At 52.2% G+C, this 14,387-nt stretch overlaps 1 protein-coding gene across 1 annotated transcript in view; it reads left to right on the top strand.

Annotated features, from left to right (window-relative positions):
• The window catches only part of EPS8L2 (EPS8 like 2), a 40,524-nt gene that overhangs the window by 9,227 nt on the left and 16,910 nt on the right, over positions 1-14,387 (top strand). Inside the window, exons 2-4 of the mRNA XM_015286284.4 lie at positions 3,761-3,825; positions 4,529-4,584; positions 12,924-12,988. Coding sequence (XP_015141770.1) covers positions 3,782-3,825; positions 4,529-4,584; positions 12,924-12,988 — 165 coding nt within the window. The 5' untranslated portion in view covers positions 3,761-3,781. The remainder of the gene's footprint in view (positions 1-3,760; positions 3,826-4,528; positions 4,585-12,923; positions 12,989-14,387) is intronic.

The raw sequence follows: 14,387 nt of genomic DNA, 5'->3' as shown, positions 1-14,387 counted from the left end.
TTGGGAGGATATTTGACCTTCAAGGATGTCTGCCAAGTCAGGGAGGGAGACTTCCTTTGCTTTAAAGCACGGTACTTCACCCACCTCGGTGTCACTTCGGGGAAGAGGTGGAGTCACCATCCCTGGAGGTGTTCAGGAACCATGTAGAGTGGCACTGAGGGACGTGATTTAGTGGGCATGGCGGTGATGTGCTGGTGGTTGGACTTGATGATCTTAGAGATCTTTTCCTACCTTAATGACTGTGATTCTGTTTAGGGACGTGGTTTAGCAGGCGTGGTGAAGATGGGTGAATGGTTGATGCATCCCAGGGTCCTGAAGGAGCTGGCTGATGTGGCTGCTGAGCCACTCTCCGTCATATCTGAAAAGTCATAGGTGTCAAAGTCCCCAGAGAGTGGAAAAAGGGGAAAAATCACTCCCATTTTCAAGAAAGGGAGAAAGGAAGACCCAGGGAACGGCAGGCCGGTGAGCCTCACCTCTGTGCCTGGGAAAGTGGTGAAGTGGATCATCTTGGAAGGGATGTTAAGGCACATGAGAGATGAGGAGGTGGTCCATGACGGCCAGCATGGCATCACCAAGAGCAAATCGTGCCTGACCAATGTGGTGGCCTCCTGTGATGGAGTGATGGCACTGGTGGACAAAAGAAGGACGACTGGTGTCATCTACCTGTACTTGTGCAAGACCTCTGAGATGGTCCCACACTACGTCCTTATCTCTAAGTTGGAGAGATACAGATTTGAAGGCTGGGCTATTCGGTGGGTAAATAATTGGTTGGTTGGCTGTAACTAGGGGGTTGTTATCAACAGACATAGCCCAGGTAGGGGTCAGTCACACGTGGTGCTCCCCAGGGGTCCATCTTGGGACCAGTGCTCTTCAGTATCTTTATCAATGACGTGGACAGTGGGATTGAGTGTGCCCTCAGCAAGTTTGCAGGTGACACCAAGCTGAGTGGCATGGTTGACACAATGGAAGGGAGGGACGTCATCCAGAGGGACTTGGACAGGCTCGAAAGGTGGGCCCTCATGGGGCCCCATCTGGAGTACTGTGTCCACATCTGGGGCCCTCAGCACAAGGCGGATACGGAGCTGAAGTTGCAGACTGCCGGCGCTCTTCAGAAGGTGAAGCTCTCTCAGCTCTTTCTTCCTCTTACTCAAGCCTGGCCGTCTCTCAGTTTCACAAAGTAATTATAAAGGCTCCAACCCCTCAGAAGAGTGTCCTCCCCCGGTCTGCCAGCCAGGATTCAATTAATATCAGACAATTTAAATGGAATTAAAAGATGTGGCGTGAGGCTGCGTCCCAGTTTGACTTGGCCATCCTCACACCACGCCCTCCTTTCAACTAACACAAGTTTGAACTTGGAACAAGTGGTCCTCGCAGCAGCAGCAAGAGCCAGGCAAAGGTTAAACACTGAAATAGCACTAAGAAAGAAAAAGCAGGGAGCCCTCTGGCATAAGGCTGGCTTGGTTTTGTGCTCCAGCTGGGATGCAGAAACCCTGGAAGTGAGGGCAGCCTTTCAACAGTGATGGCAAAGGGAGGGTTCCATGGGAGTTTACTGTGTTGTGACCACGGAGAGGAAGCAGGAATCACTTTGTGTGTCCAAAGGAGCAACATGCAATCAGCCTCTTGCTGTAATCAGCAGTGCCGATGCATTTCAGCTTCTGCCTGGCATCCTTTGTTCCTGCTGTTGTTTCCTGTCTGGGTCCTGGGAGCCAGCTCTGGACTCCACCAGCCAAACTCAGCAACCCTTGCATGCTGGAGTAACCCGTATTCCAGTCCATTAAGGACACGGCCCTGGGGCAGTAAGTGAGAGGGAGCCAGAAATATTACATTAATAAGCAGAAACACTCCCAGCTCTCATCATTAGCCATGGGACTGAAGTGCTCAGACAAGTAAACAGGAGAGAGCTGAGTTTATTAGAGCACGTTCCCCTTTCTAGGTATCTCATGCTAATGTACAGGGAGATTTGAGAGATAGGAACCATTTGAGGACTGTAAGAGGAAACCAGCAGACAGCTATTAACAGAGGAAAAATTCACAGGTACCCAAGCCTGGGCGCAGGGACGGGTTTCATTACACACAGAGGGGCTGGCAGAACACCAAGTATCGATTCTGACATCTATATGAATTAATATCCACACGCATGTGGGGGAGGGGGTGGGGAGGGGGAGAGGAGGGCCTTCGGTGTCCACCAAAATGAATGAAAATGGGGGATTTGATGTGCTTGGAAGCAATTCCTGCCGGTGCCTCAGCACTGAGGTGTGTTGCTGTAAGGCTGAGCCCAAAACATGCCAGGGACCCCCCCAGAGGGAGTCTGTCTTGCCACAGAACTCATCTCCCTGGCACACGTGCAGTGAGAAAGCTGCATATCTGCCCTGACCTCAGGGCAAAACGCACTGAGCAGAATACCGCAAGTGAGCGCTTCCAGCACGAGGAGCAAAACCGGATACGTGGGGAAGCCAGGGCAGCCCCAGCGATGATACAACAAGCCCTGCAGCACACAGTCAGCCTCCAGTGGGGAAATCCCAGACGTCAGGGATGACTCTTGAAGTGTTCCCCAGGAATGGCACGCAACCATACAAGCCTTAGTTGGGTTGAGAAGAAACTAACAGGGCAGCTCGCAGCAGCCTCACAGAACGTGCCACCCTCCTTCAACGGAGGGTGAAGACACTGAGTGAGACCTTCCTTTAGATAAATGGGGAGTGTTTTTAAGCCATCTGAATTGGTTGCTCAGAGAAACTGTGGATGCCTCATCTCTGGAGGTGCCCAAAGCCTGGCTGGATGGGGTGGCAACCAGCCCACAGCAGGTGTTGGGGCTGGGAAGGCTTTAAAGTCCCTTCCAACTCAACCATTCTGTGGTTCTGTGATTTTTAAGGACCCTTCCAACCCAACCATGCTGTGGTTCTATGATCTTTAGGTGTCTTCCAACCCAACCATTCTATGGTTATGTAATCTTTAAGGACCCTTCCAACCCAACTGCTCTGTGGTTCCATGATCTATAAGGTCCATTCCAACCCAGCCATTCTATGGTTCTATGATCTTTAAGGTCCCTTCCAACCCAAGCCATCCTACTATTCTGTGATTCTATAACTCTGTGTGTTCTGACAACCCTAGAATGAGGTGAGTGGGGTCTGATCCACATGAATGAAGAAAGAGGGCCTGAGTGCCCCATCATTCATGCAAGTGTCTCCTAAGTTCTTACCTTAAATTGAAGACTTTTTCTTGCTTTTCCTTCAAACTGTGCAATGGAGCTAAGGCCAATAACTTGGATCCCAGTATGAAATGTCCTGAGTTTTTATTATACCTTGTTTTCCCCGCCTTTTCCCCTTGTAGTTCTGCCCTCAGAGCAGTGCCTGCATCTCTCTCAAGCACTTTTATTGATAATTCTGATTGCAAAAGAGGTAAAATCTCTCTGAACTAAGCCTGCCTGCCTCTTCCCAAGCAGCCAGCCATCACAGTAATAAGGCCTCATCAAGTCTGTGCAGAGCCATAGGCTGGGCTGCTTTGGTAGAAAATGGACATGCTGGAACACCACCAACTCTGGGAGCACCTGGGGGGGACGGGCAAGAGAGGAGAGGTGGAAATAGGTTTCAGGAAGGTTGTGTCATCTTAGCCTAAGCTCAGGTCAGAGCCATGGGGCAGTGAATGGCCAGAAAACCCCGCTGTGCTGCTCTCAACTGCTTGGGAACCCCAAATCAGGGAACACACCTGAGAGTGTGAAGGCTGTTTTTTAACTTCTAACCTATTCTCCTCTGCTTCTGTTGAAGCTGCCCGTCCTGTGAAGCAACATGAGTCTCAAGGGATCCCTCAGCAGCAGCCCTGGCTCAACAAAGTAAGGATCTCCGTGGCGGGCTCCCTCCATCCTGTGGGCTGCACTCCTTCCCAGTGCCCGGGGGGGATTCTCCTTGTGGTCCCATCTTCCCCCCTAAGTTCACAGGGTTTGTTTCACCCTTCCTGGGTTCCTCACACGTTAACACCACGTGGGATGTGGAGATGGGCCTTATGGGGGATGTAACCCATGCCTGGAGGCTTGACACCCCCAAAACTCAACTGTTTCACACAGAATTACATCCACCCACAATTGCACGTGGGACATGGGCTGTACCTAAGGGCTTACCTTAAAGGAGTAGGTTTACAAGAGCCTTGAGCCTTGGTGCTTGCACTGCTTGGGTTCAGGTGGACTCAGTTCCAAGGAGCAGCCTCCTTTTCCCTGGCCTCCTCCCCATAACAACTCATTGGGAGCAGCGTTCTTAAAACTGCCCTTCCAGAAGTGATGTGCTCCCAGGGACACCGCGAGCGAAGGTAACTCTACCAGGGACAGGCCTGGATGTGCTGCCCTGCTCCTCTTTCCAGCCATTGGGTTTGGTGACACGGGCCCGTGGTGTGGATAACAGCTAGGGTTGCAGAGGGGGCTGCAGAACTCTTCGCCTGGCAGCTTCTCCAATGGATGTGGCAATGAGAGCAGGGCTGGTTTCCCTCGGGATTGCTGTGGGGTTGCACTGTTGATGTTGATTTGTGCCTTCCTTCTTTTGCAGTGGCAGCATGGGCAAAGCGGACGGAGCCTCCAAGCTGAGCGGGAAGGACCTGTATGGTGAGTGGTGCCCACAAACACGCTGCTTTGTCTTGGGTTTCCTATAGCAAGGGCACCTCTGGAGGTCTGGATGCTGTTGCTGCGGAGTTTGAGGCCAGCAGTCCATCACGTGTGTCTGCACTTTATGCTGCCATGTCCCACGCTGGGCATGGCTGTGGTTCCATGAGGACAAACAAATCTATGCAGGGCATTTCTTCCTCTCACCTAGATCCTCTCCGGTTATGTTAGCAAGATAACTCGATAAAGAACCTAACAAAAGAAAGACTGTCCTCAGCAGGTTAATGATTATACTCCCTTAACTACGCAGTGAACCGTGACAACTCCACTGCCCTTTGGCTCTTTGGAAACAGAGGATCGGTGGGATGGGTGCTTGTGCTCAACCCAATCTCCCACCCTCTGGCTGTCAGTTTGCTTGGCTGGGACGTTCACTGGCTGTGGCAGCCCCTTGTCAGAGAGTTGGTGTTTGATCAGGCAGCTCCTTTTGCTGCTGTGAAGTGAGGGTGGCTGCAAGGAGTGAACTGTGGGAGTAAAGGTAGATGAGAAATTCGGTGTTACTGACCGTGGGTATCTGTATGACGAGCAGCTGCAAAGGGAAGGCCTGAGATGCATCGGTCACTTGTCTGGGGGTAAAAGCACAGAGAGAAGAGAGGAGTGAGGGGTGTCTGGGAGCTGCTCAACTCTGCACACAGGGCTGCTCAGATAAGCTCCCCCTGCCCCTCTAACAGGGTGGGACTGAGTTGTGCACAGGAGACCAGCAAGCACTGACCGCCCTGCAGCGTAAAAGCCAGCGAAGGAAAAAGCCAACCAACTGCTCTGAAACCAAACCCACTTTCTCAAATAAGTCGCTTCCAACGCAGAGTTGCATCTCTCGTATTTTTCTGGACACACCTCAAAAGCAAATCTCAGCAAGAACAGGACACCTCTCCCACCAAATTCCAGCAAACCTGAGCCGAGGACGGCAGGGCCAGAGGCCAAACCCTTGGGAGGAATAAATCACCTCCCTTCGTTCCCCCCTCACCTTGGCAGCCCTTTGCCAGCAGCTGGTGTTGGCTCTGCCCCTATGCACAAGCACGTCCGTGGGGTTTCTGCCTGCAGAACGTCGGGCCCGCCCCACTCATTCAGCATTCCTTCTCCAAAGGGCGACTCAGCGTGTGTGAAAGCAGCATTCAGATGTTTGGGTCCCCTCTGGCTTGGCTCGTCCCTCCCCCAGCATTAATTTCTGCTGGGAGCTGGGGGTGGAGGGCAGGCGAGAACTGACATTCCTGGGAGAGTTATGTTTCGTAATGAAACAAATCACATCAAGCTGAGCTGGCCTTGATTATGTGATCGTGGCGCTGCCGAGGGACGTTTTGGAGCTTATATTCCCACTTTTCTCCTGTGCCATCGGGCAGGACCCTCAGCCTCTGCACCCTGCTGGGCCTCCCAAGAATGAGCACAACGAGCCCCAAATCCACAGCACTTTAAAGGAAGAAATGGCCTCAAGTTGTGCCTGGGGGGGGGTTTAGATTGGATACGAGGAAGGATTTCTTCATGGAATGAGCTGTCAGGCATTGGAACAGGATGCACAGGGAGGCGGTGGAGTCCCCATCCCCTGGGGATGGTTATGAGATGCGTGGATGTGGTGCTCAGGGACGTGAGTTAGCAGTGGGCTTGTAGCCTTAGGATGGTGGTTGGAGTCGATAACCTGAAGGGTCTTTTCCAGCCTCAGTGATTCCATCCGTGTTGGTCCACAGAGGTGGCAGCGGTGGCCCAGAGGAGGGGAGGGTGGCTGCCCCCGTGCCACAGCTGGCATCTCTTTCACTGCGGGGAGCACGGAGGGATGTAGAAAGATCCAAATCGCCAGGGAACTCTGCACGCTCTGCAGGGCTTAAAGACATCTTCCCCATCTCCAGCCCTACCAGAATCCTAGGGCGTTCAGCCGTGGAGCTGCCTGGCTGCCGTGACAGCAGATGCTCATCCTTCCCCTAAACGGCATCACATTTGCTCAGCTCCATATTCTGGAAGAGTCCATGACTGCCCATAGAGATAGAGCATGGGGAATGGCTGGCGCCTATCAGGTTGCCACCGTACCCGACGCACAGCAAGCAGCTGAATAAATGTTAATGCATACCATAAATAAATTAAGCTGCTTCTCTGCTTACCAGTGTGTGCCCTGAACCTAGCTGGAAGGCAGCGGGGGGAAGTGAGTGTGACAGGAGGAGGGTTGGGAAGGAAGCACGGCGTGTGCCACAGCTTGCCACCCCTTTCTGGGGTGGTCAGCAGGGCATCTGAGCTGCTTTCGTGGCTGGCTGGGTGGTGGGTTGGGCACTGTAGCTGTGAGAAGCTGCATGGAGCCAAGGGGAGCTCCCTTCCGTGCTGTGTCCATCCGTGTGATGCTTGGCTGCTTCCCAAGAGCTGGCTCTGGGCTGCCCATCTTCCTCCTGACACACAGGGCTGGGAAGGACCCAAACGTGGCGCACACAGGGCTGGGAAATACAGTGCGTGTTAGGCTACAGAAACACAGACTTGAAAAGCTTTGGTCTGTGAGGCGTGATCACTTGACACTCCTGTAACCCAAGAAAGGCTCCGGGGCTGTAACAGGACACGGGATGCTAACACAAAGACAGGAGCTGCTCACACCAGGACAGCGTGGCCCTGCGATGGCTATCATCTGCCTGGGGAGCCGTGGGGAGAGGGGCTGCACCAACAAGCTGGTGGTGAAGGACTGAGTTGTGTTTAATGGTCACGGAGCAGCTCCGCAGGGCTCTCGGATGTCCTGCATGGCCCCCAGGCTGCAATTCCTTGCTGTCTGCTCTCCTGCATCCTCACTTGCACACCGGGCAAACGCAGCGTGAAGTGGCAATGCAGCAAGATGCCCTTACAGACAGGAGCCGTGCCAGCCTCAAAAGGAGAAAGACAGAAACACAGACTCCACACGGTCCGCTTCCTAAAGCTGCACCGTAAAAATGCATTTACAGCTGACGGCTGGGCACGGTGACCAACAGCGGGGTCATTGGTGTTGGTCACTGCATGCCACAGCAGTGCAACACCGACCTGCTGAGGTGCTCCTGAAGCAGTGGTTCCCCCTCTCCCCCACCTCCAGCCTTGAATAGCTCCCTTGTCTGCCTCCGTGTGTCGCTTCTGCAGCCTTTCTTCACGTCCCCTTTCCCACCCCAGATTCCAGCTTCGGATTACGTGGCTCCTCTCCACCCTGGTGGGTGACCCTCTTCACTTGAAGCCTGGGAATGTAATACTTCAACTGGAAACGGGGCAGGAAGAAAGGAAGGGAGCCAACATTCCTGTTGGCTCCTGTATCAAAACCCACCGGTGGCTCAGAGCAGAGCAGTGCTGTTGGTTGGAAAACTGCATGGCCGGGGGGTCGACAAAGAGGCATTTCCACCTCTGGCGTATCCCATCCAGCCTGGATTTTAAAGGACAAGGGAATACCTCTCCCCGCGAGCTTCTCAATAGCCCATTTATCTTCTGCTGAGCAGCCCTTGGGCACGCCAGGCACAAGCAGGCAGTGTTACTCGGTGCACGCAGGCTTTGCACAACCCACAGGCTGCGTCAGGCTTTTATTTGCTCTTCTGGAGTGCAGTGTGTCTTCAGCTAATAAAAGAGGAATGTGAGCAATTGGGCTTGAGCTTGTGGCAACTATTAGGCACGCTGAGGAGGAATTCAGCCTCCTGTCAGCAGCTGGCTGCCAGCACGCTATCAGTGCTGCCCGGGTCCATTCATACCCCTGGCTGCCCCCAGTATCAATGAGAGCCTTCTCATTCGCCTCCTGAGCTTCACGTCCCAAAAGGACGTGCTATCCCCACTTAGCAGGAGGCCTTTCAGTGCCACATGCTTTGCAGACCAATCTCCCTCTTATAGGAGCCTGTGGGATAGGCAGAGCTGCACAGTGCAGATGCGTGGCGCTGCTGTCAGGTCAGATCTGTCCTCCTGCTGCCATCCTGGGAAGGGATGCTGTTTCGTAAGGCTGCTTTATAATGCAGGCCTGGCAAATCTGCATAACTGCCATTAGCATTCCAAGGCATTTGCTGTTTCGTTTCTCCTCCACAGGGCTGTGCCTTGACCTGTTGGTTTGGCAGAAGGACCAGCTCATGCTGCATGGGCAGGTTACTATAAAAAGCGTGTGCGCTGCTAGATAATGTATAGGTAATAGAAAGAGCTGGCAAACTCCAGGAGGCAACAGCCAGGGCTTTCCTTAAGCTGCTATAATGGATACAGAGGCCGGGGATCCCCTGCTTCACGCGTGTCCTTCACCAGAGCTCTGAAGCAAAGCAGCAGTCCTGGCTCTTGGCTCCCTTCTAAGCCCTTGCAGCATGACTGCGTTTCTTGGCTCGTGGTCCCTGCTGTCCTGTGCTGACAGCTCCTGTAGAGAACAGATGCTCAGCAGCAGCCATGCTCTTTCCTGCCTTGCCAGCCCATCTCCCGAACCTGGGGTTGTTATGCTTTGGTTCCCTCCTAACTGTTTCATTGCTGAGTTGTTCATCCCCCACGTTTTCTACGGAGCCTTCTGCCCAGCAACAGCAGGAAACAAACACAGGGAGATACGGGGAGGAGGAGGGAGGATCCGATGTGACACAGCTCCCTAATTAAGCAGAGAAGGATGTGCATGGAGGAGAGGTTGGAGCCTCCCCAGCCCTGCTGTGAGGCACCTGTTGGCACCACAAGTGGCTTTGGCTCTGACGTGCGCCGAGAACACGGGTGAATTTTTTGTATATTAGCAGCAATGAGAATGTAATGGATGGAAAGAGATAGCAGCTTGGGCCTGAGCCTTTGGGTTCTGATGTCTCCGACCCACAGCACCCTTGTGCAGGTCAGCACAGCACCTCCAGGAGGGGGAAAGGAGTGCTCAAATTCCCACTGACAGGCAGGAACTGTGTTTATTTATCCCACTGATCTGCTGTGCACACAAAGCACCCGATCGAGGGGAGCGTGGCCCAGCTCCATGGGGAAAAGGGCACTGCATGGCAATGGGGAGGGAAGCTGGCACATAGAGCGTGCTTTGGCTTCCCATAACACCATTCTTCCAGGATGTGTATCCTCTCACTCATTATCATAAAGCCAAGCAGGATGATCTCCCTTCCAAGCAGTATTTCAGCCCATTTCGAGTGGGTAAAGTCCACCCTGCGGTGGTCTCAGCATTTCCCATTTCCACTGGTGCTGGTGGAAACACCATTTCTGGAGTGCTGTGTTGCCTGCAAGATATTGGTGACAGATAACATTCGTCAGAGAATAGCTTTGCGGCTTCTCCCACGCCTGTAGGTATGAGGCAGCAGTAAAGCCAGCTGCTTAGGAAGGGACAGTGATCTTCATGCTATGAGGGATTTTCCTTACCAGACAGCAAAAAGCGAGGGACAAAGCTCTATTGTTTCCCTGTCTCTTTGGTTCTCCTGGCAGGCAGGAGGGAAAAAGTACCAGCAGTGGTCACTGCAGGGCTCACGCCAGCTTTTATCACCTGCAGATGTTTGCTGTACTCGTGCCACAGTCCTGGAGCAATCCTGCTCTTTGCAATCCAGCCCGTGCTGCACCCAGCGGCCCTCCACCATAAGCTCTGCCACCTGAAAACCATCTTTAAGTTCCCGTTGCTCTTATTCATCCTTGGGGATGATGCACATTCCCTGCTTGCCGAGGACTCAGTATGGATTGGGTGACGCCTCACCACGCTTGGGCCTTCTCCATTGCAAGGTGCTGTAGAAATGCAAAGTATTTCCAGCACGAGTGGTGTCAGGTGAACCAGGAGGGAATGTGCCAGCGTTCTTTCACACAGCCTCTCGGGTTGAGGTGGCCTACAGTTGCCTATTTTGCGATTCACAGCCCGAATCCTTGCTTCTTCCTGCATTAAAATGAAAGGAGATTGCAGTGTTTTGCACCTCTGCTGGAAAAGGCTGGGAGGGCTCTCATGGAACTCCATCTCCGTGGTGTCTACAAGCTCAACACCTCTCCTTTCAGAGCTGGAGTCATCCGCCTGCCCCACTGTAAAGAACCTTGGTTTCCAGTCTGACCACTTCAGCCTTTCCCACTCCCTCATAGGAAGGAGTGGACGGGATGTCTCCACGCTGAGATTTGTCCCCGTCCCACACAAGACGCAGTGTTCTCATTTCCATTGGTGTCATCTATTTACATGAGAAGTGCTCGGTGAGGAAATTGAGGTTACTCAGAGCAAAAAAAAAAAAAAGGGCCTCACATCAGACACAGCTCCCCGCAGACGTGCGTTGCTGTGTGCCCTACCCCAGATCCTGCCCCACATCTGAAGTAGGGCAGGCTGCAATTAAAACACCCAGCAAACTGAAAACTGCCAATGACCCCTCAGTGTAAGCCAAAAGGGGGGGGGGAGGCAGGGGAGCAGCCGTGCTGAAAGGTTAATTCCTGTACTCGGGGTCATTCCAGGAGCTCATAGCTGAGCTGGGAGCTGTGCACGGTGTCCAAAGGTCCTCCTGGTGTGCAAGGCAGAGCCTCAGCCAACACCCTTGCCAACATGCCCAGCAGAAAATAGTTCCTACCTGTGCACAGCAGCCACTTTGGTGCTACCAGGAATTAGCTGTGGGAGCAAAGCACGCTGCTGTGTTTTCAGTGACCAGCACAAAGTTGCAAGGTGCAAAGTACACGGGTGTCCTGCCACGCTGATGAGATGTCTCATAGGCTTAAAAGTAAAATGCATTAGAAAGCTGTATCTGTCAGCCCTTGCCAGGCTTCGACTGAAATCACCAGCATTCCTTTTCATTTTCACCTCTCTGGGCCTCAGCTTGTATGCTTAGGATGCTCTTGCATCTGCAGGCAGCTTTGCTACCAGTGCTGAGCCCTGTGTTTTCGGAGAAGCACAAAGAGGGGCTGGATCTAAAAGCTCTCCTGGTCTGGCAAAGGTGAAAATCCCAAGTTAAATCTCACGGAAAACAACCCTTCAGGGCAGTGCTTGTTCTGGAGAGACACCTGCTGGCTGGAGAGGCACCTCCTGCCTCGATGGAAGCCAAGCAGGAATAAACATCTATCAGGGGCGCCAAGGAGTCCAGGGAAAAGGCTAAAGGGGTGAAACCCAAAGCAATGGAGCCATGGGCCTTGACCCGAGCATTGGAGGGCATGGGTTGAGAGCACAACAGCCTCAAATACTTGAGAGATGTGAGCTTGTTCAGCCAGTGGGTGAGCAAGCGCAGGTGGGCTGGCTCCAAACCACGCCAGATGCCAAGGGAAGGCTTGGTAGATCTTAGAGCAAACGACTCCGTGGTTTGGAAGCAACCGTGAGGCTGACACACGAATGCTGCCAGTATTTCATCCGGGGGGTGTTTTTCCATCAAAATATCAAGAGATCCTCCCGGCTGTGACGGCGGCTGCAGAGGGCAGGATATTCTAACACAGGTTGTTTCCAGCTTAGGATGGGTAAAAATGTGTAAACAGATCGTGTGTGACAACACACAGATCTACAATTGCATTTTCCAAGCAAACGAGAGAGGAGAGGATGTCCTCTGCTGGTGAGGAAGGTGTTTTCAGTTCAGGTCACTCTGAGCCCAGGTAGTCACTCCTTTGCCAGGCACACAAAGCACGCATACAGAATGGATGCATACCATTAACCCAGGAGTAAGAGCTGACAGCGTCCATTTCTCTAGGATTTTGCTCCATGGCCTCTTGCAAATGCAAGCAGTATATTTTCCCACTTGCTCCTTGCTGCTGTTTTCCAGTGAGAGATGCGGGAAGCAATAAAGGTTTGTTGCCTCATAAAAATATTGTTCCAGGCAGGTTCTGGCTGGCTGGCCTTGATCCCTGCAGCCCTCCCCCCTGCCAGGAAATGCAAGAAAGCAAACGAGCAGTGTCACAGTGCTGCAGAGGGATTCTTCCAGAGGCCACTTAAAAGGGCTGTTATGTCCAGGCTGATGGGATGCAGCCTTTGCAAGCTGCTCTTCTGAGACCTTCCCTGGTCATTTGCTGTCTGAGGCTTTGCTTTACACGAGGTTTCATTTCCTCCTTAAACAGTGCAGGAATTGAATGATCAGTGGCATTTGGAATGCAGCTCGAATGTGCATCCAACACACTTTGTGGCAGAAGTGGCTGCCTTTGATTCTCAGCGCTCTGAAGCTGGAAGGCTGGACAGCAGCACCCCCATTGTGAGAGCTTTAATTCTCAGACCCGAATACACTGATAAATGCCCCATCCCTGCAGGCATTCAAGGCCAGGCTGGATGTGGCTCTGGGCAGCCTGGTCTGCTGGTTGGCGACCCTGCACATAGCAGGGGGTTGGAACTGGGTGAGCACTGTGGTGCTTTTCAACCCAGGACATTCTATGGTTCTATGATGACTGTATGATAAACAGCCTTTAAACTAAAGGCATTCTCACTCTTTTATTTTTTTCTTCTTTTGCAGAACAAAGGAAGAAATACTCCAATTCCAATATCATCATGCATGAGACTTCACAGTACCACGTACAGGTGAGTATGCAATGAAGTTTTATGGGACTGCAAGGCCTGTGCCAGTGGTAGATGCTGGTAATGAAATGTTTCACTTTTCCTGGAGCTTTATTAGGTCAAAGAGCAGCTGGTAGCCTACTTAATAATATGGAAGCGTTGCTTTCCACGTCCTGGGAGAGGCAAACAGCAAAGCTGCTTGAGAATCCTCCATTCGCCCTTCAGGGAGATGGGACTTGCCATTCCTGCCATGAAATGTCACACAGAGCCATCCTTTATCAAAAATGTCGTAGAACCATAGAATGGCCTGGGTTGAAAAGGACCACAATGATCATCTAAGTTTTCAACCCCCCCCCTGCTGTGTGCAGGGTCGCCAACCACCAGACCAGCCTGCCCAGAAAGATGAATGATTGAGATCCAGCAGGTTCAAATACTGAGCGATGAGGGAATGGAGAACGGAGGAAAAAAAAAAAAAAAAAGATGTAAAAAAAGAGAAATTCAGTATGAAGAAAGAGGAAATTGAGAAAGCGTTGACCTCATCCTCCTCTACATGTGAAGGGGAGTAGTGGGAGCTGTTGCCCCTCTTATCGCTCTTCCTGCTGACCATGGTGGTTGGAGGAACTCAGCTGCCCAAACCACACGGAGCACATCAGCTATCATTTTTCAGCTCTCCCTCGGCTGCTGCGTCCTCTCAAGTAATTCAAAACCCTTCAGCCATGACAGGCACTCAGCCAAATTCAGCTTCCAGTGTCGCAGACACCTACATAAAGGAGGAAGCCAGCCTGTGCTGCTGCCAACCAGCAGGAGCTCCACCTGGCTGGGGGCTGAGGTGGCGAGGCAAGAAAGGAGGCTCATGAGGTTGACAGGTGGTGGGAAGGGTCCTCTCTTCTCTGGTTTAAGGCCCCAGCCAACCATCCCCATCAGTGAGCCCTGCCAAATAATATCACTCATGGACCCAGAGAAGGGACTTTAAACAGTGACGCGTACGTGAATTCTTCACTCCTTATGCCATGTGCCACTCACCTGTGATTTCTGCCTTGAACTTTGACCAAAGCAAACAGGGCTTCCGTGGAGGGCAGTGAGGCAGGAAGAGGCATTTTATACCCTGAAGTAATCTGTAAGTCGATCAGGCTTGAAAAGTGGAAGCAGTCGCTGCCCATTCTTAGGAAAGTTAGCATATTTGATTCTCCCTCTGGATAGGGGGGCTTAATCAGATAAAGATAAGAACAAGACTTTCTTCCCTCCCTCCCCCCCTCCAGCGTTATGTAAAGAAAAGGGAAAGGAAAACTATTTGAATGAGTCTGAGATGGAGAAGTAGCTTTGGCTCCCTGAAAATTAACTTACTTAACAGTAAATAACTAAGGAATTTATGAAGATTGTAAACCTAGCAGTTACCACAATGGAGCAGATAAGAACGCCTGTC

This window comes from Gallus gallus, chromosome 5, assembly GCF_016699485.2.
Source record: "Gallus gallus isolate bGalGal1 chromosome 5, bGalGal1.mat.broiler.GRCg7b, whole genome shotgun sequence".
NCBI lineage: Eukaryota > Metazoa > Chordata > Aves > Galliformes > Phasianidae > Gallus > Gallus gallus.
This window is presented reverse-complemented; position numbering and strand designations above follow the sequence as displayed.